The sequence below is a fragment of the Hemiscyllium ocellatum genome, chromosome 21 (assembly GCF_020745735.1).
Source record: "Hemiscyllium ocellatum isolate sHemOce1 chromosome 21, sHemOce1.pat.X.cur, whole genome shotgun sequence".
Lineage (NCBI taxonomy): Eukaryota > Metazoa > Chordata > Chondrichthyes > Orectolobiformes > Hemiscylliidae > Hemiscyllium > Hemiscyllium ocellatum.
The window spans coordinates 44392675-44415912 of NC_083421.1; the positions used below are offsets into that span (position 1 = coordinate 44392675).

The following is a 23238-nucleotide window of genomic DNA, read 5'->3' on the forward strand; positions in this document are numbered from 1 at the left end:
CCTGCTTTCCCCTCCCCCCCATATTGTTTAACTCTTTGACCCCAAGTGCTATATCAAACTCCATCTTGAAATCATACAATGTTTGGTATCAACTGTGTTCTCTGGTGGTGAATCCCAATAGTCTTCCATAAGCATTGATTTTACATCTAATCTCTTATATGGAACTTTGTCAAAAGCTGTCTGAAAGTGAAAATAAACCAAATCCACTGGCAGCTCCATTCACATCAATTCTACTGAATTCTAAAGAATTTCAGATTTATCAAGAATGATTTCCTTTCCTTAAATCCATGCTGATTCATTCTGATCCAGCCAATAATTTCCAAATGCTCAGCTATTAAATCTTTTATAGTGGACTCTAGCATTTTCCCACCCAACTATTGTCAGCTAAGGGTCTATAATTCCCTTGATTTCTCAGTCTATCACTTACTCCCCATTCCGTCTTTTGCATTTGTCCCAGATTTCCCTTCCTCTGATTCCTTGCATAGGTTCCCAAGCCCTTGCAATTTTAGTTTAAAACAGATTAAAGGTTTCCCAACCCTTCAAACAATTATCCCCCCACCAGGCAATCAGTCCTTTTCCTGTCCTGATGTACCCAGTCCAGTTTACAGTAGTCCCACCTCCCCCCAAAACTGATTCCAATGCTACGGGTCTCTGAAACCTTCCTCCTCACACCATCCCTTCAGCCACATATCCATCTGATTATATCCTAATCTTTATACTGTACTAGTATGTGTTACTGGCCATCATCCTGAGGTCACTACCTTTTGAGGTCCGATGGCCTTTATATGACTTACCCCTTTAAACTTTTTTGAAGATGCTTAATATCAAACAATATCATTTCTTCCAAGCCTTTCATTCCATGATCTTCATTACTAAAGAATATAGTCCTTACAAACCATAAACCAAAAAAAATGCAGAAAGCAAATAGCACAACTTCCCCTCTGCAACGAATTCCCAAAGTGCTCCAAATTCTCAGATATATGCTTACTCACTCTGACTGTCTCTAATGAATAATGTGCTGTCTCCTATCTGCTTGTGCACAAAGCTCCCTGATCATGTACTTCTAACAGTCCTTTTCTTAAATAGATCTGAGATGACTTGCACCGGCTAGCTTCAGTAGTAATCAGCACCTATTGAGGCTTATTCAGGTTTTAGGTGACTGACAGTTAACTGTCAAATATGTAACAGTTCACACATTGGCTAATACTCTCTGAAGTGCAGTTTATTTAGACTTGAAATATAGCTCATAAGCTTGTGAAAAGGTTAATTTGGAGAGAAGTTGTGAAACATTAAATCTCTTGGAGACTATCTTCTGTTACATAATCAATAATTTCATTGCTTTTCTAAGTTTAGCAAAAGCAAATTCTGCAAGTGCTGGAGGTCTGGAATAAAAACAGAAAGTGGTGAGAAACTCAAATTGTGTAGCAGTATCAGTGGAAAAAGAAAAAAAAATCATGTTTCAAGTTCAATTAGACTCTCCTTCAGAACCCTCCTAAGTTTAAGTCAACAGCTCTGTTTTGTTGTTTTAATATAGGTCTGAAAATTTCTTCAGGCAAATGTCAGACGTTTGATGCTGCCTCTGGATTTAAAAGCCAATTCGGTTGTGAGAATCTACTGCCCTTCCTCTGTCAGTTGACGAAAGGTTGGTTATTGGTATAGATTTGAAAATCTTGAACATAAACGTTTCTTCAAATACTTTGCAATAAAATTGAGTGCATCGTTGAATTGCATATTAATAATAAATCACAAATATTTTGTTATTCTGATGTTTCTGATTCACTAGAACCTGTTTTCAGTGTGATTTTGAATCAGTTTAGAATTCTGTTCAGTTTATGCCTCATCAAAGAGTGTTGTAATTTCCATTTTTTTTAAAAAAGTGACAATTCTCAATGAATGGGATTAGAGGTCAGTAAAGACATTTGGTAAAATTGTTGGACATTGTTCCTCCAATATTTGTGATCTGACCAATCCGCACGCATTGCACACCACTAACCCTACCCTTTGCATCCTGAGATCACCAACCCCAACCCTCAATCAGTTGATCATATCTGCCTTCAAATCCAGTAGCCATACCCCGGTCTTCCAAATCCACCAAGAGGAACAGAGCTTCTGAGCTCCACTACATCCATTCAGACATGTGGACAGTATTCTATCACACTCCAGAATTGAGTCTTGTAGATGATGGACAAGAATTTGTGGAAACATTTGTGCTACATGAATGCCAGGCAATGTTCATGACCACCAAGAGAGAATCTAACCATCACCTCCTGACATTCTATGGTATCAACATCACTGAATCCCACACAGTCAACATGCTGCAGGTTACCATTGGGCTGATAACTGGAAACTAATGCTCATACCACATAAATTTCAGACAATAACCGTCTCCAACAAAGAAACATCATCCATCATCCCTCACTTTTCAATAGTGTTACCAAAACTGAAACGCAACTATCAACATCTTACTATTGACCAGAAACTGATCTGAACGAACCATTTAAATACAGTGGCTACAAGAGCCAGTCAGAGCCTAGGGATTCTGCAGCAAGTAACTGACCTCCTGACCCCCAAAGCCTGTCCATCATCTACAGGGCACAATTCAGGAGTGTGGTGAAATATATGTGCAATAACAGCTAGCCCAGCCAGTGAAGCCCACGTACTGAGAGTTTACAAAGAAACCTGCAATGATATTTGACTCCAACAACCACAGCTACCTTCCATCATGCTATGTATGACTTCAACCAGTGGAATGTTTTCCCCATAGATTCCTGTTTTATTAGGACTCCTTGATGTTGTATTAATATAAAAGCTGCTCTGATGGCAAAGGGCAATCACTCTCTCCTTGCCTCTGGACTTCAGCCATTTCACCCATTTTCCAGCAAAAGTTGTAATGTGTAAAGAGGCTGAGCAGCAGTGCACAAACAGCGCATTTGTGAGCAGATTATTCCTTTATTCGGGCTGACAGTAACTCAATCCTTCCAACATTTTGCTGATCATTGAATGTAGATTGATGGGGTGGTAGTTGAGCAGGTTGAATTCATCCTGCTTTTTGTGAACAGGACATACCTGGGCAGTTTCCCCTTTTTATTCAGTTTGTGGGATGTGGGCATCGCTGGCTGAGCCAGCATTTATTGCCTGTCTCTATTTGCTCTTAAGAAGTTGGTGGTGAGCTGCTGATTTATTGGACTGCTGCAGTCCATGTGTATCGGTAAACCCATAATTTAGTTAGAGAGGGAATTCCAGGATTTTTACCCTGGTACAGTAAAGGAACTGTAATACATTTCCAAGCCTAGATGGTGACTGCTGTGGAGGGCTACCTGCTGCCCTTGTCCTTCTAGATGGCAATGGTCATTGGTTTAGAATGTGCTGCCTAAGGATCTTGAGTAAATATCTGCAGAGCATCATGTAGATAGTACACACTGCTGCTACTAAGCACCAGAGGTGGAGGGAGTGGATGTTTGTGGTTGTGTGCCAATCAAGCAGGCTGCTTTGTCCTGGATGATGTCAAACTTCTTGAATGCATTGGATCCAGGCAAGTGGGGAGAATTCCATCACATTTCTGATTTGTGCCTTGTAGATGGTAGACATGCTTTGGGAAGTCAGAATTTGTGAGTTACATGCTGCAGTATTCCGAGCATCTGAGCTACGCTTGAAGCCACTGTATTTATTTGGCCAGTTCAGTTCAGTTCTGGTTAATGGTAACCCCCAGGATGTTGTTAGTGGCATTCAACAATGTTAATTGTATTGAATGTCAAGGGGCAATGTTAAATTTTCTCTTATTGATGATGGTCATTGCCTGGCATTTTCAGCTTAACCTTGGATATTGTCAAGGCCTTGCTGCATTTGGATATGGCATGCCTCAAAATTTGTAGGTTCAGAGACAGGGGTGTGGATAGCTCTGGAGCACAAATCCTCAGTACTATTACTAGAATGTTGTCATGATCCACAGCAATTGCTGCATCCAATGGCTTCACCTGTTTGTTGATATCACATGCAGTGAATCAAATGTCTGGCAACTATGGTGGTGGGGACCACAGGAAGAAACTAAGATGGATCATCTACCTGGCACATATAGCAAAATGTATTTGCAAATGCTTCAGTCTTATTTTTTGCATTGATGTGCTGGGTTCCCCCATCAATAAGGATGTGTATATTTGTGGATCCTCCATCTTCGATTAGTTGTTTGATGTTGTGGTTCTGTTCGCCGAGCTGGGAATTTGTGTTGCAGATGTTTTGTCCCCTGTCTAGGTGACATCCTCAGTGCTTGGGAGCCTCCTGTGAAGTGCTTCTGTGATCTTTCCTCCGGCATTTGTAGTGGTTTGAATCTGCCACTTCCAGTTGTCAGTTCCAGCTGTCCGTTGCAGTGGTCGGTATATTGGGTCCAGGTCGATGTGCTTATTGATTGAATCTGTGGATGAGTGCCATGCCTCTAGGAATTCCCTGGCTGTTCTCTCTCTCAATATACCGACTACTGCAATGGACAGCTGGAACTGACAACCGGAAGCGGCAGATTCAAACCACTACAAATGCCGGAGGAAAGATCACAGAAGCGCTTCACAGGAGGCTCCCAAGCACTGAGGATGTCACCTAGACAGGGGACAAAATGTCTGCAACACAAATTCCCAGCTCGGCGAACAGAACCACAACAACCAGCACCCGAGCTACAAATCTTCTCCCAAACTTTGAGCAGTTGTTTGATGTTCAGCACCAGGCAAAATTGCATGCGGCAGAACTGCAGAACTTGGGTCTGATCCCTTGATTGTGGGATTACCTATCCCTACATATTGCAAACCACAGTTTTGTATGTGAGTAAGCTTCACTAGGTTGACACCTCATTTTTAGGATTGCCTGGCACTGTTCCTGACATGGGTTGCTGCACTTTTCATTGAACATTTGAAATTTTATGGTTAGGCTTAGCAACCCTCACCTAATTGCAGTGCTATTGCCATCTAAAGCGTCATTTTTCACCTGTCCTCAATTTTAAGGGAGTTTAGTAATGTTGAGAATTGTGAAGGAAAGCCTGGCACGTTATCCTACATGAACTTGTTGGGGAGGACTTACGTCTGTCACTGGGCCCTTTTCCAAGTTGGGTAGCTAACCAGCCTCTAGTCTGCTTCCCTGCAGCCCCCCTTCCAACCCCAACCCCATCAGTGCACTATCCACATGTGGTCTGACATCAACACCTTCTTGGCCAACTCCTCTGCTGTGCTCCCCTTTCATCCTCATAACATTGGTGAGCCTGTGGGCTCCAGCACTGGGGCAGCAGGATTGCTTGCAATCCCAACAGTAGCCACCATGCCTCCCAATAGCGCTGCTGGTCCTATAAGTGGCCGGTAGGTCTTTGAGGTAGGACTTTTTCATCCGAGTTACCATCTGCAGCAAATTATCACTGTATGGATCCTGCCGTAGTTACTGGTTTTTATTGGTGGAAAGGAGGGAAAATAATGCCCATGGAGTTTTTTTAGGAAGAGAATATGAATTCCATTATCGGTAAAGGAAAAATTCTATTGTGGGTTCTTAACCTGTGAAAATTTTAAACAAGGTGATGCGTTATCAGAATATAAATGCTCCATTGACCCAAATTATTACTCAGTGCATCCTGTCTAAAATTCACGAAATCTTTAATAATTCATAAAATTAAAATAATTTGTACTTCTACTGAGAAAAACCATAAGTCATGACAATCTGGTGTTAGCATATGTTTATTACTTAAAAAACTGTCATTAAATGAAATCTCAATCTCTGAATTGAAAAGTTAGTGCATTATTCAGTCAATTTGCTCTATTTCACTATTGTGAAATTTAACATTATTTTCAACAGATCTGTACAAATAAGATTACATAAACAAACTTGAGTACATTATAAACTTATTTATTTCTGAGCTTTGAATAGGAGGATGTTACATCCTGTGTTATTTAAATATTATATTTAATTTGGGGCAGTGGAAAAAATTATTCTTCTGATTTAAATGATTAGTATTGGAATAATGTGTCTTTGTATTGTAGATGCATATTTGAAGTTAAACGAGTTTCAGTCAGATTCACAGAGCTTATTCAAGACTAAATCGGAAGCATTTTCTCACGATACAATGGTAATTTTTAAAATATTGATTGCAAGGACAGTCTGATATAAGATCCTTGTCATCTCTGGATAATTGCTTCACCAAATTGCAAAATGAGTATGTCTTTATTCAGCGTAAAATGTGGTATCATTATATAATATATTTCAAACACATATAATATATTTCAAACACAGTTCGTGACTGTGTTCTAACACTACTTACAGCTCCTCATACAAAGCTGATGGTGGAGTAAAGTTCACTAGAATGCAACAGAGTTGTATTCTAAAATCAGCTTTTCTTATGTGTGCGTGTGAACTCATGTTATTCTGGTCACTTTGTCTCTAGCACCATCTTATTTTTGATTATATGTAATTATCTCTCTGCCTTAATTAATCAGTTCGTAAGACATCCCTCCACTTTTTTTCAGCTGTTGACTCTTAACTCACATCTTTTGACACTTTTGATCACCAGCAAAGACTTGTTATTCAGCCAATTGATACTCTACTTACACTATTTGTAGTTATCTGTTGGCACTCCTAATGACCTGGAATCATCTTGGATTATCTCTCCACCTACATACAGAGGAAATTCAATTATCCGAACAACACGGGCGGGGAGTATTTTGTTCAGATAATCGAATGCCACATAGCACAGTTTAGCCAAGCATTGGGACCTTGTGATCTTGTCCGGATAATCTGACATTCGGATAATAGGATGCTGAATAATCAAGGTTCCTCTGTGTTCTGGTTCTGTGTGCTTCCCCCAACTTCACTTGACGTAGGAGCAATGCTCCGAAAGCTTGTGGTTTCAAGTAAACCTGCTGGACTATAATCTTCTGACATTGTTTATGCGTAAAGCAAAGAACACAGCTTTTAAATTATATTTTTTCACCTAAAGTCGTGAGGTAATGAAAATAGCACACTCCATGCACAGCAAAACATACAGTTTGAGAGAAGGGATGAGCTGTGTTTTTATTGCTTTTCAATATTCAAATCATTCGTTCTGACTCTCTTGGATAACTTCCGGTAAGCTTCAGCCTTAAAGTCTGTAACCAAGGGGATAATTTTAACATCAACTTTACAGAAACTGATGGATGAGATTTTAAGACGAGATGATAAATTTCAGGCAAGCGAACACTTGTTGTCACTGTATTAAGATAATTTATTAAGCAACAGTTCCGGTCGCCACACGACCAGAAGGATGCGGAGGCTTTGGAGAGGGTGGCAAAAAGGTTTCCCAGGATGCTGCCTGGTTTGGAGGGTATTAGCTATGAAGAGAGATTGGACAAATTTGGTTTGTTTTCACTTGAATGTTGGAGGCTGAGGGGTATCCTGACAGAAGCTGACAAAATTATCAGAAGTGTGGAAAGAATGAATAGTGGAATCTTTTTCCCAGGTTAGAAATTTGAATTTCTAGGGGAGATAGTCTTGAGGTAAAAGGGGAAAATTTAAAGGAGATGTGAGAAAACAGGCTTTTTTACTCCGAGGATGGTAAGTGCCTGGAATGTGTTGCCAGAGGAGGTAAAAGCAGATACGATATCATCATTAAGAGGCATCTTGGTGGATACGTGAATAGACAGGAAGTAGGGGGATGTGGACTGCACAGAAGCAGAAGAGTTTAAGTTTAAAAAGGTGCCATTTGTTGGCGCAGTCTTGGTGGGCTGAAGGGCCTAATCCTATGATATACTGTTCTTTGGCAGTTATATCGCAGTTTAGATGTCTTTTGTTTCCAATTGACTCCCTTCCATCTTTTCTCTCCCCATATCTTCTTGAAATTAATGCTTCTTGAAATTAGTCTCTCCAACTGAGTTCTTTAATCCTCTGTGGCCAGGGTGTTGCTGTGTTGTGACATTGCCATTATGCTTTGATTTCATCACTTCATTTCAATGATCGAACATTCATCATCACAACCTGAATAGGCAATCCTCACCCACTAAAGAGCCTGTCTTTAACTGTTCACGGTTTCTATTAGTTGTTAAATGTAATAATCAACATCCTCATTTAGTTTTGTTCCAATGTCAATTTATTCATACATTTCAAAGCATATCCTATGATCATAATTGATAAAATAGTTTGAACTTCCATCCCTATTCACGCTATCAGTTCATGGTGTCAATCCCTGTTATAGTGTGACCTTGATTTAATGCAAGCCTCAGGCAGTAGAGTCATAGAGTCGTAGAGACGTACATCATGGAAACAGACCCTTCTGTCCAACCTGTCCATGCCAACCAGATATCCCGACCCAATCTAGTCCCACCTGCCAGTACCTGGCCCATATCACTGTAAACCCTTCCTATTCATATACCCATCCAAATGCCTCTAAAATGTTGCAATTGTACCAGCCTCCACCACTTCTTCTGGCAGCTCATTCCATATACGTACCACCTTCTGTGTGAAAACGTTGTCCTGAGGTCTCTTTTATATCTCTCACCCTAAACCTATGCCCTTTACTTCTGAATCCTCCATCCCAGGAAAGAGACTTTGCCTATTTATCCGATCTGTGCCCCTCATGATTTTATAAACCTCTATAAGGTCACCCCTCAGGGATGCTCCAGGGAAAACAGCCCCAGCCTATTCAACCTCTCCCTATAGCTCAAATCCTTCAACCCTGGCAACATCCTTGTAAATCATTTCTGAACCCTTTCAAGTTTCACAACATCTTTCCGATAGGAAGGAGACCAGAATTGAATGCAATATTCCAACAGTGGCCTAACCAATGTCCTGTACAGCTGCAACATGACCTGCTAACTCCTGTACTCAATATTCTGACCATTAAAGGAAAGCATACCAAACGCCTTCTTCACTATTCTATCTACCTGCGACTCCACTTTCAAGGAGCTATGAACCTGCACTCCAAGGTCTCTTTTGTTCAGCAACACTCCCTAGGACCTGACCATTATGTGCATAAGTCCTGTTAAGATTTGCTTTCCCAAAATGCAGTAACTCATGTTTAGAATTGAACTCCATCTGCCACTTCTCAGCCCATTGGCCCATCTGATCAAGATCCTGTTGTGATCTGAGGTAATCTTCTTCGCTGTCCACTACACCTCTAATTTTGGTGTCACCAGCAAACTTATTAACTATACCTCTTAAACTCACATCCAAATCACTTATATAAATGAAGAAAAGTAGCGGACCCAGCACTGATCCTTGTGGCACTCCACTGATCACAGGCCTCCAGTCTGAAAAACAATCCTCCACCACCACACTCTGTCTTCTACCCTTGAGCCAGTTCTGTATCCAAATAGCTAGTTCTCCCTGTACTTCATGCGATCTAACCTTGCTAACCAGTCTCCCAATGGGAACTTTGTCGAACGCCTTACTCAAGTTCATACAGATCACATCTACCGCTCTGCTGTCATCAATCCTCTCTGTTACTTCTTCAAAAAACTCACTCCCACGCATAAAACCATGCTGACTATCCCTAATTAGTCCTTGCCTTTCCAAGTACGTGTGAATCTTGTCCCTCAGGATTCCCTCCAATAACTTGCCCACCACTGAAGTCAGGCTCATTGGTCTATAGTTCCTTGGTTTGTTCTTACCACATTTCTTAAACAGTGGCACCATGTTAGCCAACCTCCAGTCTTCCGGCACCTCACCTGTGACTATTGACGATACAATATCTTAGCAAGGGGCCCAACAATCACTTCCCTAGCTTCCCACAGAGTTCGAGGGTACACCCGCTCAGGTCCTGGGGATTTATGCACTTTTATGCATTTCAAGACATCCAGCACTTCCTCCTTTGTAATATGGACATTTCTCAAGATGTCACCATCTATTTCCCTATATTCTATATCTTCCATGTCCTTTTCCACAGTAAATACTGATGCAAAATACTCGTTTAGTATCTGCCCCATCTCCTGCGGCTCCACACAAAGGCTGCCTTGCTGATTCTGAAGAAGGGCTTATGCCTGAAACATCGATTCTCCTGCTCTTTGGATGCTGCCTGACCTGCTGCGCTTTTCCAGCAACACATTTTCAGCTCTGACCTCCAGCATCTGCAGTCCTCACTTTCTCCTCTGATCTTTGAGGTGCCCTATTCTCTCCCTAGTTACCCTTTTGTCCTTAATGTATTTGTAAAATCCCTTTGGATTCTCCTTAACTCTATTTGCTAAAGCTTTCTCATGCCTCCTTTATCCCTCTTAAGTATACTCCTACTGCCTTTATACCTTTCTCAGGCTTCACACGATCTATCTGTCTGTACTTGACATACGATTCCTTCTTTTTCTTAACCAAACCCTCAATTTCTCTAGTCATCCAGCATTCCCTATACCTACCAGCCTTTCCTGTCACCCTGACAGGAATATACTTTCTTTGGACTCCCGTTATGTCATTTCTGAAGGCTTCCCCTTTTCCAGCAAACCCTTTACTTGCGAACATGTGCCCCCAGTCAACGTTTGAAAGTTTTTGCCTAATACCGTCAAAATTGGCCTTTCTCCAATTTACAACTTCAACTTTTAGATCTGGTCTATCCTTTTCCATCATTATTTTAAAACTAATAGAATTATGGTCACTAGCCCCAAAGTGATTCCGCCACTGACACCTCAGTCATCTGCTCTGCCTTATTTCCCAGGAGTAGGTCAAGATTCCCTAGTATGTGGAAACAGGCCCTTCGGCCCAACAAGTCCACACCGACCCTTCGAAAAGTAACCCACCCAGACCCATTTCCCTCTGACTAATGCACCTAACGCTATGGGCAATTTAGCATGGCCAATTCACCTAACCTGCACATCTTTGGACTGTGGGAGGGAACTGGAGCACTCGGAGGAAACCCACACAGACACAGGGAGAATGTGCAAACTCCACACAGACAATCGCCCAAGGCTGGAATCGAAGCTGGGACCGTGAGGCAGCAATGCTAACTACTGAGCCACCATGCCGCCTTTCTCTAGTGGGTACATCAACATACTGAATCAGAAAATTTACTTACACAACTAAAATTAATCCTTCAATCAAAAGAAGCCTCATATTAATGAAAAACCTCGAAAAAAACATCCTACAACAAAAGGTGTGAAAATTACAAAATGGAGACATCCATTGATGGGGTCATTTCAGCAACTCGTTTAACATCTCAGTGGGTTATAATCCAGAAACCTGGGTTTGTGTTCTGGGGACACGGGTTCAAATCCCAACATGGTAGATGGTGAAAGTGGAATTCAAGAAAAATCTTGATTAAAAAGCACCAACTAAATAAACACTGTTGATTGTTGAAAAGCCCATCTGATTCACTACTGTCCTTAAGAGAAGGAAATCTGCCATCCTTACCTGGGCTGACCTACATGTGACTCCAGACCCAGAGCAATATGGATGACTATAAACAACCCTCTGGGCAATTAGAGATGGGCAGTAAATGCTGGCCTCACCAATGATACTCACATGTCATCAACAAATAAAAAAGACAAAAACAAATTGCTGGAAAAGCTCAGCAGGTCTGGCAGTATCTGTGGAGAGAAAATTAGAATGTTAACTCTAATTTTCTCTCCACAAATGCTGCCAGACCGGCTGAGCCTTTCCAGCAATTTCTGATTTTGTTTCTGATTTCCAGCATCCGCAGATCTTTCTGTTTTTATTGAGTAAATTAGAAAAAAACTGTCTGACAGTAGAGGTGTGTTTCGATTATTAATTATCGGACTTGTCATTTTGTCGGAAAGGATTTCCACATTATGTTCAGTTCCTTTAATTGCATTAATAAACTATCACAATTTGCCATCTGCTACTAGACCCTGTCATAAATCTAATGTATTTGCATATAATGTTGTACATGATGATTTTGTAATACAGTGGTAATGTCCTTATCTCTGAGCCAGGAAGCCTGGCTAAAATTCCACCTGCTTCAAAAGTGTAGTAGCATCTCTGATCAGGTTGATTAGATAATATCTATAATGTTCATAGTAATAAAGACTAAATTAACCTAATGTTATACATAAAGATATTAGCTTGTGACTTCTTATAAATTGCCCAAGTAATGGGAAAATGAATACAATGAGGTGCTCACATGAATTCAATTAATGTAAACTCTCTTTGCGCAGGTTATTGAGTACATGTCATTGAGTAATGCAAAACTTGTACCCAATATCTCTGAAGCTGAGACTATACTGAAGACAGTACAACATGTTCTGAGCATAGAAAATGTCACTTTGCAACCCGCTGACATGCTAAGTGTCATACGCTTGCTACAAAACATAGCCAACGTGGAGCCACATGTAAATGACACACAGGAGGCTTTGGAGAATGTAAGCCGAAGCTTCATCCACATAGCTGGTGAGGTTCTTGATCAGCACAACGCAGAGAGGTGGACTGAAATTAATGAGGTAATCAGTCATATTTCTTATTGAATCACTTGAAGTAGGGAATGGAAAATATTTGAAAGAGTAACCTGGTTTTGACACAAGGACAGGTCAGTGTTCAAACCACAACAAAATGATCAAGTGTTCATTTTAGATAATGTAAAGTTTGGCAGAATCAGTATTGGTAACATTTCAATGTATCATTAGGAAACAATTCTGAAAAAAAGTTTAGATCTGAATAAAGGGAGTGATTTAACCTTATTCACAGTAAGAAACAGCAGCTAGTTTCTCATTAGGCTGTCCCTGCATTAATCTCATTGGGGGCCAGAAGTTAAGTTTAATTTTTTGTAAAAATCAATAATCAGCAATTAAAAATACTGCCTATTGACGTGCCATTTCAGTTTATCTATGTATTGACCTGCAAATCAATTGAATTGTCACTGATGGTTCTGTCTGTTGTGACAAAAGTGGATGGCTCGAAGTTGTTAACGAGGAGGCAGATTGGAAATTGAGCTGCTGTGAACCACTCATTCACAACTCTCACATATTTAGAGAAGTCCATTATCAAGGTTTGAAAAAAGAGTTTAACAGTTTACCTGCTTACCTAAGAATTTTAGCTAGTCTAATAGTGGTGGAAAAATAATTAGCTGAAAATGTGTTGCTGGAAAAACGCAGCAGGTCAGGCAGCATCCAAGTAGCAGGAGATTCGGGCATAAGCCCTTCTCCTGCTCCTTGGATGCTGCCTGACCTGCTGCGTTTTTCCAGCAACACATTTTCAGCTCTGATCTCCAGCATCTGCAGACTTCACTTTCTCCTGGAAAAATAATTATTAAAGCAGGGAAGTGTGTTTTTAAGATACTTGAATATTACATTGTTTCATAAACAAAACCTTACACTTTATTGATTCTTAACGATCTTTGATCTTAGATTGTTCAGGGTCCAATGGCTGTCGTTTATGGTGTGGACAGATTGATGCAAAATCTGAACAAACTGCTCTCATCTGACCAAGAAAATATAGTCATTAGAAGCAAGAACATCAGTAAGTAGAACCATCAAGAATCACCTGGACCAAATTTTTTTCAGCTATTAGATGAAAAAATACATATAACACACAAAATAAAATTCTACCAGCAACATTGAAGGATGCTCCTGTTACTTTACAAATCCATTGGTTAGCTTTGCGAAGTTATTTGTGCTTGACATTTTTAAAACAGCTGAGAGATTATAAACTTACAAAAATAAACGTGGCATTCCAGGTTTTAGGGCCGTCATGTACAAAAACAAGAATGTTATTATATATCCGTAGAAGTCATTATTTAAGCTACAGTTTTGAGCATCTACTTTCAGAATGGTGTCAAGACCATGAATAAGATACAGAGTAAATTTATTGGCATTATTTAGAGAAATGCATGGTGCTACATTTTGGAAAAGCAAATCAGAGCAGGACTTACACACTTAATGGTAAGGTCCTGGGAAGTGTTGCTGAACAAATTGACCTTGGAGTGCAGGTTCATAGTTCCTTGAAAGTGGAGTCACAGGTGGATAGTTTAGTGAAGGTGGTTTTTGGTATGCTTTCCTTTACTCATCAGAGCATTAAGGAGAGGTTGAATATGCGGGGCTGTTTTCCCTGGAGTGTCAGAAACTGAGGGGTGACTTTGTAAAGGTTTACAAAATCATGAGTGGCCTGAATAGGATAAATAGAGAAAGTCTTTTCCCTGGGGTGGGAGAGTCCAGAACGAGAGGGCATAGGTTTAGGTTGAAAGGGGAAAGATATAAAAGGGACATAAGGGACAACATTTTCCTACAGAGGGTGGTGGGTGTATGGAATGAACTGCCACAGCATTTAAAAGGCATCTGAATAGGTCTGTGAATGGGTTGGGTGCTGGCAAATGGGACTAGATTAGATTAGGGTAACTGGTCAGCATGGACGAGTTGGACTGATGGGACTATTTCCGTGCTGTATATCTCTATGACTGTAAAATTACGAGAAATGATCTTTTCACCTTAGTCCCTGTCAGAACAATGGGGGACCCTTGTTAGTTGGGAACCTGACTTAGTGATTTTTCTTCCAGTCACAAGTTGGCCATTGCCATTATGTGCCCAGTGCCCACTTACTCCACTGAGAAAGACTTATTTCTCCAGGAAGCTGCAGTGACCTGATGTGAGAGCTGGACCAGAGAGCTGGAGCGTCCTGTCAGATTGGAGCTCTAATATGTCAATGGAAGAGACTCACTCCCTTGCAGCAGAAATTCTTTGCTTATAAGTCTTGCTTCTTGACATTTTGCTCAGGAGAGTCATTGAGTTAAAAATCACACAGCACCAGGTTATAGTCCAACAGGTTTATGTGGAAGCAATAGCTTTCAGAGCACTGCTCCTTCGTCAGCTCCTTGCTGTAAAACTAATACTTCCAAATAAACCTGTTGGGTGATAACCTGGTGTTGTCTGAGTTTTAATTTTGTCCACCCAGTCCAAAACCGGCACCTCCACATCATAGAGTCATAAAGATGTACAGCACGGAAACAGACCCTTCAGTTCAACTCGTCCATGCCAGCCAGATATCCTAAACTCATCTATTCCCATTTGTCAGCACTGAAATGTGAATGGTGGGGTATTTAGTGGCCTGAAGTTGAGGAGAAGGAAGTTGGTGCTGTAGTTCCTCATCTCTCAGAAATTTATTTGAAATGAGAGAGAATTGCATAAGCCTGAACCAGACTGACTGAAATAGAATGTTCCTAACCATTAATATAACTCACCTTGATATATGTGAACAGTTAACTAAAGGAAAAATACATTAAAAGGAAGGCAATTAAAGGTTAAATAAAAATGAGCAATAATAAGGCTGAATTTCTACCTTTGTTCTGATTCTGCTGAGTATACAGAGCAAGCCGAATATTTGTTAAGATCTAGCTTGATAGACCATCATCTTTAAGAGAGTATAAAGCATGGAAAAGACAATAGTAAAGAAATAAGTTGTAACGCTCCAAGATTAAATTGAAACCCCAAAATATCCTTTACTATAAAAACTTGAATAATCATGATCAGTTTTGGGATTTAAATATCAAAGAACAGAAACCATCGAATCCCATTCTAAAAGATGAAAGTTTTAATCTAAGATTGTTTACTGTATCACATCTCCATGACACTGGACTCCTTTGGCTATAAATTCTGTGAGCGTGATCTTAACCTCCACAACCACCTGATGAAGGAGCAGCACTGCGAAAGCTACTGCTTCCAAATAAACCTGTTGGATTATAACCTGGTGTTGTCTGATTTTTGACCATGACTAAATTGGTACACTGAAGAAGTAATATCAGTCCAGATATTCCAATCAGTTTTGGAAGCCCTGGATCGAATCTTAATTTTTTTATTTGGCCAAGTACAAATTGTCTTGAGTTTTTTGGAAGATTTATTACCACAATGTCTAATGGGTTCACTCGCCTTATCTTACCAACACGCCTCATTAATTACCAACCATACCACTATAGTGTCTGAGGTTTCACTCCATCTTACCACACCTCCTGGAGCAACTCGCCACTCAGAGAATATCCCAGAATTGAAAGGAATCCCTTGTGCCTGCGTCACCTTTAAAAGCCTATTGTACACCCGGACGAAACTTGTCACCCTGCTCAGTTGCAGACATTTACCCCAGCATGGCTGAAAGGGAAAGTCATTGCCCTGCATAATGGGCAAGATCCTGGAGTTGCTGCTGGATGGGATAGTGCCAGTGTGGGTCTTCCTTCTTGCCCACAACCAGCAGTGGAGGTCACGTCACCAGACCGTGCCACCCTTGTTTGAGGTTCCTGAGTAGGTTGTAGCAGTTTCACCCGTCAGGAAGAATGCCCAGCGCTGTAGGAAGAAGGTCAATGTCCTTCTCCACTCCTACAGTATGAGTGCCACCATCTTCTCTGTTATATTTCACACTCAGGATCTCTCTGCCACTGTATACACCTCCCACCATGCTCTGTCACTTCCACTAATGCCTGCAACACCTTCCCTCACTCACTGTGATTTATCCCAAGCCCTAACATCACTAACCTTGCCTACTGCCTATTTACTCACTCAGAACATCTCCCCAATTGCTCCAACAATATTGGTGTGTCATCAATTTCCATCTCCTGTAATGCCTGCCTGACTCTCCTTCCAGGAGGAAAGCAGCCCATGAAAGATCAGAAAGAGTCAAGACAGATGATGGACTGCCTTTATGATGAGAGGATCCTAACTCTGTCTGTCTTAAATATGGCCTGGACTGGTATCAAAGGCAACCTTTGACTTACTGTACTGGGACTTCCTAGGTGAAAGCTATCCCTCTTGAATGAACAGAGGCATGATGACAATTTTAACATGCTTCATGGTTTTGTGTCTGCACTAAACGGTATGGTAGGAACAAGAGGAATATGAGCACGGTAAATTTGTTTGATAGGACAAAATTCAAAAAGGCAAAACAGGCAGGGATGCTGTTGGCATTTGTGTAATCTCCGAATGACTGAACACTGAGAGCAAGCTCAGAAATGCAACTTGGTCAAGTCCATGAGCTGACTGCATGTCCCTGAGCACTCAGTGTCCTTTTACCAGCTTCTCAGTGAGAGTTGCTGGTGCAGCCTGAGCTGAAGCTTTCACATGTAAAAATGTCATGTAAGTGAATTGGAAATGTGCTATGAGGGGTCACCGTTGTCTGCAAAACATACACTAGCCTGACAACGGTCACTTTCTCAGCATGTTTGTAGCTGGTTGGGAAATGTTATGACAAAATTCAGTGTTTGGTTCAACACTTTCACAAATGTTTTTATTGAGCCAATTCGTTCTATTTATTGTTTCACTGTACTTTTCAGAACTTGAAATCAGGCAAAAGATACTCACCAATTTTACAAATGACATTGATGTCTACATGAGTGACATGAACAACAAGTCAACTGATCAAATAGGACTTCCTAAAGAAGCAATTGATCGACTCCAACAAAGAGGAAAGTATTGCTTATAGGTGTGCTGTCTTGTTTATATGTAAAAATGTGAATAACATTTAATGCAAAAATGTACTGACATCAATTTTCTGACATTTTCATATGTCACTTGAGCCAGTTTGCCAGCTATCATGAAAACTTCAATACATAACGAAATCCAACAGAAAACAAATGTTTAATGACTTTAGATTTGGAACAGAACAACTGTTTAGTTAGATGATTGTTGGATGATTAGTTCAAATTCTTGTTTGTTAAACATTTAGGCCAAATCTTGATATTGTCAGAAGTTTAAATGAAATCTTGCAAAATAGGTTTAAGAACTCACCATGACACTGGATAGATTAGCCCAACAAGTCAACTCCAATCCTCTGAAGAGTAACCCACCCAGACCCATTCCCCTACTCTATACTTACCTCTGACTGATGCGCCTAACACTATGGGTAATTTAGCATGACTAATTCACCTGACTTGCACATCTTTGGATTGTGGGAGGAAACCCACACAGACACAGGGAGAATGTGCAAACTCCACATAGACAGCCACCTGAGGCTGAAATCGAACCCGGGTCCCTGGCGCTGTGAGCCACTGTGCTGCCACTTGGTATTGAATTTATGGACCAGATTTTGCCACAGCGGCAAGTAATAAGACTAGGCCTTTATTTTGTAGTTGTACCTATATTTGGCCACAATATTTCTGTGATTTTTCACTGGAACTCTTCGTCCATTAAAGAAACAAAAGCATGGCACTTTTGGCAGGGGCCATGGAACCTATGTAACAGAGTAATCGCCAATATGTCTCTTTATTCATCAGAGAGAAAAGTCATTAATGAATAACCGAGAATGTGAACTAGGAATTGTCCATTAGAATATTGAACACAATGTCAGGTCAAATACAGAAATGAAAAAGTAACGGATGTAATTATTAGATTAATAGAGAAGAGAGATAAGAATCTAAAAGAAAGAAAAAAAATTTAAAAATAAATGTAAGCTAATAAAATTAATCCTATCTGAAGGAATGGTGATCCATGTTTGTTGAAATAATTTTTCAGTGCTAGAAAGGTCGGCCATATTTAGGTCTTGCCACCTAGTTAACATTTCACTTATGGTAGAATGAGCAGACCCTATTGTTTCTGGTAAGTTTTGTGACTGTGTCTGGCAGGTACAGCAACTTTTCACTGGGTCCCTTGTTATAATGATGTGTCTCCCATTGTAATACCAGTGCCACACAGCCTTTGGAGACATGGAGCATCTTAAACTGAAACTTTCTGATTTCCATATTTAGCTATGCATGTGCAGCCACTTGAAGTTGCCATGTGATTTAAACTTTAATGAGAGTGGGCACTGTTGACTTCCTGTTGGTTGCTTGTTCTCTATGTCTCTGTTTATAAAGGGGCTGTGGTAGTGTCCCTACCTCTGGATTAGGATGCCCAGATTCAAGTCTCATCTGCTCCATAGATGTATCAGAACATCTGTAAAAGATTGGTTAGAAAATATCTATAAAGCTCAAGGTCTTGATCATATGGGTCTTCATTGGCTTTCTTGACCTTCTGTGCCACCTCCAATGATGTGGATAATGTCTGAGAATCCTCATCTAACCATTATTACAAATACAGAAGGCTCATGTCCAGCTTTGTGAATGACAGCAACATCACCCCCCCCCACTCCTGCCCCACCAGCTTTGCATCTAAATCCTTATGCAACAGATTGGATAAGTGGTTTACCATTTGTTTAAAATCCCCACAAAGGCGAACTGACCCATTGGGCTTCACAATCAGTACAACCAGTGCTGCCCATTCTGCAAACTGGACTGGTTTGATGATTCCTTCACTTCCTGATTTCTGCCTGTACTTTTGCCTGGGTGGGCATTGTAGTATTGGGCAATTGCTTCCTGGTCAACTTGGATCCTTTGATAGTCCCCAGACCTTCCTGAAAAATCTCCAGGTCTTTAATTAGGACTTCACTCAGGCGGCCATTTTCTAATCGAAAAATGTTGAGCCAACCTAGGTGAATTTTTCTCAACTAATTCCACCCCATCAAACTTGGGCCCGAGCCTTTTGCTACAATCAGTGGGAACTGAACCAGCTGCTTCTTGTATGATACCTGAATGGAAGTTGTACTCATAATTCGTAAAGGTTCCCTGGTATAGGTTCTCGGCCTTGCCAAGATCTCGCACAAAGGGTTGGAGTCCAGCATGAATTTTGTTCAAGACTGATTCTGTGATCACTGAAACGGCCGCACCTCTGTAAAATCCGGGTGACTATTTATTCAGACGTTTATTTTGGTTGATTCTAATTTGCATGTTGATAAGCAATTTAATTGTTTTAAACCAAATGTAGATGAACTTTCCAGGGCATACACCATCCTGGGTACCGGCCTACGGGTTCTCTGACTCAATTTAGGTCAATTGGAATTCTTTTGCTGTCTTGAGTCCGTGTGCCAGCAGCAACTACAAGTGCTTGCTGGCCCAGATCCTGAAGAAGGTTTTAACCATTTGGCTGAGGCAGAGCTTTGTTTTGGGGTTTTACTGTGGGCTGACCTAGAGTTCCCTTGTTCAGGCTGTATCCTGAGTGCGGCTATGCAATTGCCTTCACTTAAATGTTGTCCCCCAAGCTCAGTCAAACTGGCAAGCCTGTCCACTTCCATCAGAATAGCCTACAACTCATATGCTCCACTTGCCACATTTTCCAATGACAAAGCCTGTTTGAAGCCCAGCTGGGCTTCAGCTAGAAGGCGCTTTTGAATGGTTACATCATTAATCCCACTCTCATTGCCACTGAAATAACTCCACAGAGGTTGGTATCCGGTCACCAAGTCCCCCTTTATTCACACATGGAAACTCCTTGATACTCATCCAACTCCCTCAGAGCCAGTTCTCAGAGTGAACAGATTGTCTGACACTCCTGTTCTGACCTGTCAGCCACGGCTCCCTGATTGGAGCTGTTAATCTGGTCCAATCAGGAAACTCATATTCTAACGTTGACTTGGTTACGAACATCACACCAACGCATTCAATTATTAATAAAGTAAGCCCTTTATCCTTGGATTTGATCAAGTAATTTGAGCTTTTATAATATGGGTTTATAAAGGAAAAGTCCAAACTCTTAAAAAAGTATTCCAGATTTAGTCTCACCAAGGCCCTGTAAAGCTGCAGTTAAATCTCCCTATTTTATTTTCCATCTTCTTTCTAACCCACCAGTCTATCTGTCTTCTCTATGTGGTTTCCAGTACAGGCAAATGTGTCACATGAGAAGCCTGAATGCTAATCCTAAACTGGTTGTTAGCCTAATTCCCTATCCCTGTCAGGCACTATACTGTGAGTTTTACAAACACAGGCTAGTTGATTGTAGTCAGTACCTTGCCTGTTGTGAACAGGGGTCTGCTGTTTGACACAATCTGCTAGTCTTTGGGTTATGCACCTTACATCCCTGACATCACATTAACATTGAAATTCATTTTCCACATTACACATTTATATAATAGGCAGAACATCTTTTATGGTTTGATGGCAAAATCCATATAGCAATGAACATCGCTCATTGCTGTGGGATAGTGGTCATGTGAAACTAGCTAGCTTCACTTGTTCCTCAAACCTTTGCAGTGCTTTACCCTTCCAAGGTGATCTGACACTGGTGGACTGGGCGATGTTGCTAGATTGTTAACAATAGTAGGACCCTTTGACCAATTTCTCAACTAGGACATCCAGGAATTTGAGTGCAAGGTGGATCCCAATCTCTGATGTCTCCAAGTGTGGGTAGATGAATAGGGGCTGATGAGCTGAAATTGAGAAATGCTTCTGGGTTGTAGATAGTGAAGTTCTGCCCGTTTAGATCTGGTGTCTGGATGTTGAAACCCTGTAGTTCCTGATGGGTTTCAGTGCTTGCCGCTGTAAAACCTTGCCCTTTAACCTTTGTGGGAATATGGAATGAACTGAGAAGAAAGCAACTGTGTGGGAAAATCTGAACTGCTTCCAAGTGGAAGTCCCTGCTACATTTATACTTACCTCCACACTGCATCTCAAAAAAGAAGATTCTTCCCGGTGAGATTTTACTCAACTAAAGGAAGACGCTGCCCTCTGCCAACTGACAAGTCTCTGGCTTTTACAAACAATTAGCTGGTTCCAACTCCCTGTGAACAGCCATCAAACATTGACAGCACAGCAGAAAATAATATGACAGAACAGTTTAAAAAAAACTTCGTAAAATACAAATTAGGTTCTGGGTGGGATACTCTTCGGAGGGTCAGTGTGGACTTGTTGGGCCGAAGGGCCTGTTTCCACACTGTAGGGAATCTAATCACACACAAAGAAAATTGGATTTTAATTAAAACTTATTGTTCTCTCTTATAGGTTTAACAAGAGCTACGTTTGTGAACACCTGGTATGGCACCCTTCACCATTTGCTTGGAAATGGCACATTGGACACCAACAATGTAATGGAAGCAGTTTCTGATGAAGGATTTAAGTGAGTGAGACTTTACTTGAAGGATCTGTGGACAGCTGGTCAATCTGATGGGAATCAGTAAGGCATAATTCGAGTTTTGGGGCAGGTGGGATAGTTGGAGATGAAGAGTTGAAAAGTGTGATGCTGGAAAAGCGCAGCAGGCCAGGCAGCATCCGAGGAGCAGGAGAATCGACGTTTCGGGCATAAGCCCTTCTTCAGGAATGGTTCCTCACATCGGGACGATGAATGGAAATGAGCTGTCGCTAAGTGTGAATTTAAAGAGGGTTTGGAGGCTGTTATCGGAGGTTTCTGAGATCAGGCAAAGCCCAATGCTGAGTGTGATTACCACAGGCTCTGTTCCTAGCCATCTCTTGCCATTCTTTAGATGCAAAATGCAACTGGAAAATGGCTGGATAAAGCCATGGGTGGGCAGGTCAGTGTCAGTTTGACAGCTCAATGTGCAGGGTCCACATCTACTGCACATTAGGACATGGGAAGGGCATATACATGAAACAAGCATATGTAAGCATTAATTTGCAAATGTTCCATCATCCATTTGCAATGCATAAAGTGTGAAAGTGCTTAGGGTTCAGATGCTGGTCAAAGTCAATTTATGCCATATCATTGTCACTTGCAAATTGAACACGGGCATCTTAATTATGCTGAAGTTAGCAGTAATGATGTAAAAAAAGCCAGCACTGGCCAGGTGAACCATTAATTACGCAGCTGCTAAGGATGCTGGGGGAGGCACAAACCATTGCAATGTCACCTGTCATGTGAGCTTATAACGGTCTGTACTGGTCAACCATATTAAAAAATAGTTCAATAAGGATAGGAAATGATAGTTTACATTAGTCAATCAGACAAGATATGATTTTGAACTTTTGCAGAGTTGCTATTGGAGAGATTCAAATGTGAAGCTATGGGCCAGGTAGACAATTTCGTCTGAATTATTTGCTGAGGTACCACTTAACTCTCCCTGGGATCTGAGCTTTTTTCATACAATGGTAGCTCAGTGTAGTAATTTTGTTGGGGTTTTATTGTAGAACTATATGTGAATATGCTAATGATGTAAGTTGTAAAGGAACCCGGACAACAGGGTAGAGAGAGAAAATGGTTGTAATGGAAAATTGGGAGATATTTTGTAGTGGAGAGCTGTGTTCAATATATCAATATAAACAAAGGTTTTTCAGAATTATCAAGAGTGAGAGAATATTGCTCGATATTAAGAACTAGGAATACAGTGAATTTTGTCTCACGACCCTACAGCCACATGGCATCAACATCAACTTCACCGGTTTCTAAATTTCCCCTCCTCCCACCTCATCACAGATTCACCCCTCCAACTCGGCACCACCCTCTAGACCTGTTCTACCTGTCCATCTTCCTTCCCACCTATCCACTCCACCCTCACTATTAGCCCCCCACCTGCATCCATCTATCGCTTTCCCAGCTACCTTCCTCCCAGCCCTACTCCATTCCCCCATTTATCACT

General features: G+C 41.0%; 1 protein-coding gene across 1 annotated transcript in view; it reads left to right on the forward strand.

The window, feature by feature from the left end:
* The window catches only part of LOC132825665 (adhesion G-protein coupled receptor D2-like), a 145171-nt gene that overhangs the window by 39167 nt on the left and 82766 nt on the right, over nt 1-23238 (forward strand). Inside the window, exons 5-10 of the mRNA XM_060841040.1 lie at nt 6006-6091; nt 12090-12371; nt 13275-13386; nt 17177-17312; nt 19451-19482; nt 21650-21764. Coding sequence (XP_060697023.1) covers nt 6006-6091; nt 12090-12371; nt 13275-13386; nt 17177-17312; nt 19451-19482; nt 21650-21764 — 763 coding nt within the window. The remainder of the gene's footprint in view (nt 1-6005; nt 6092-12089; nt 12372-13274; nt 13387-17176; nt 17313-19450; nt 19483-21649; nt 21765-23238) is intronic.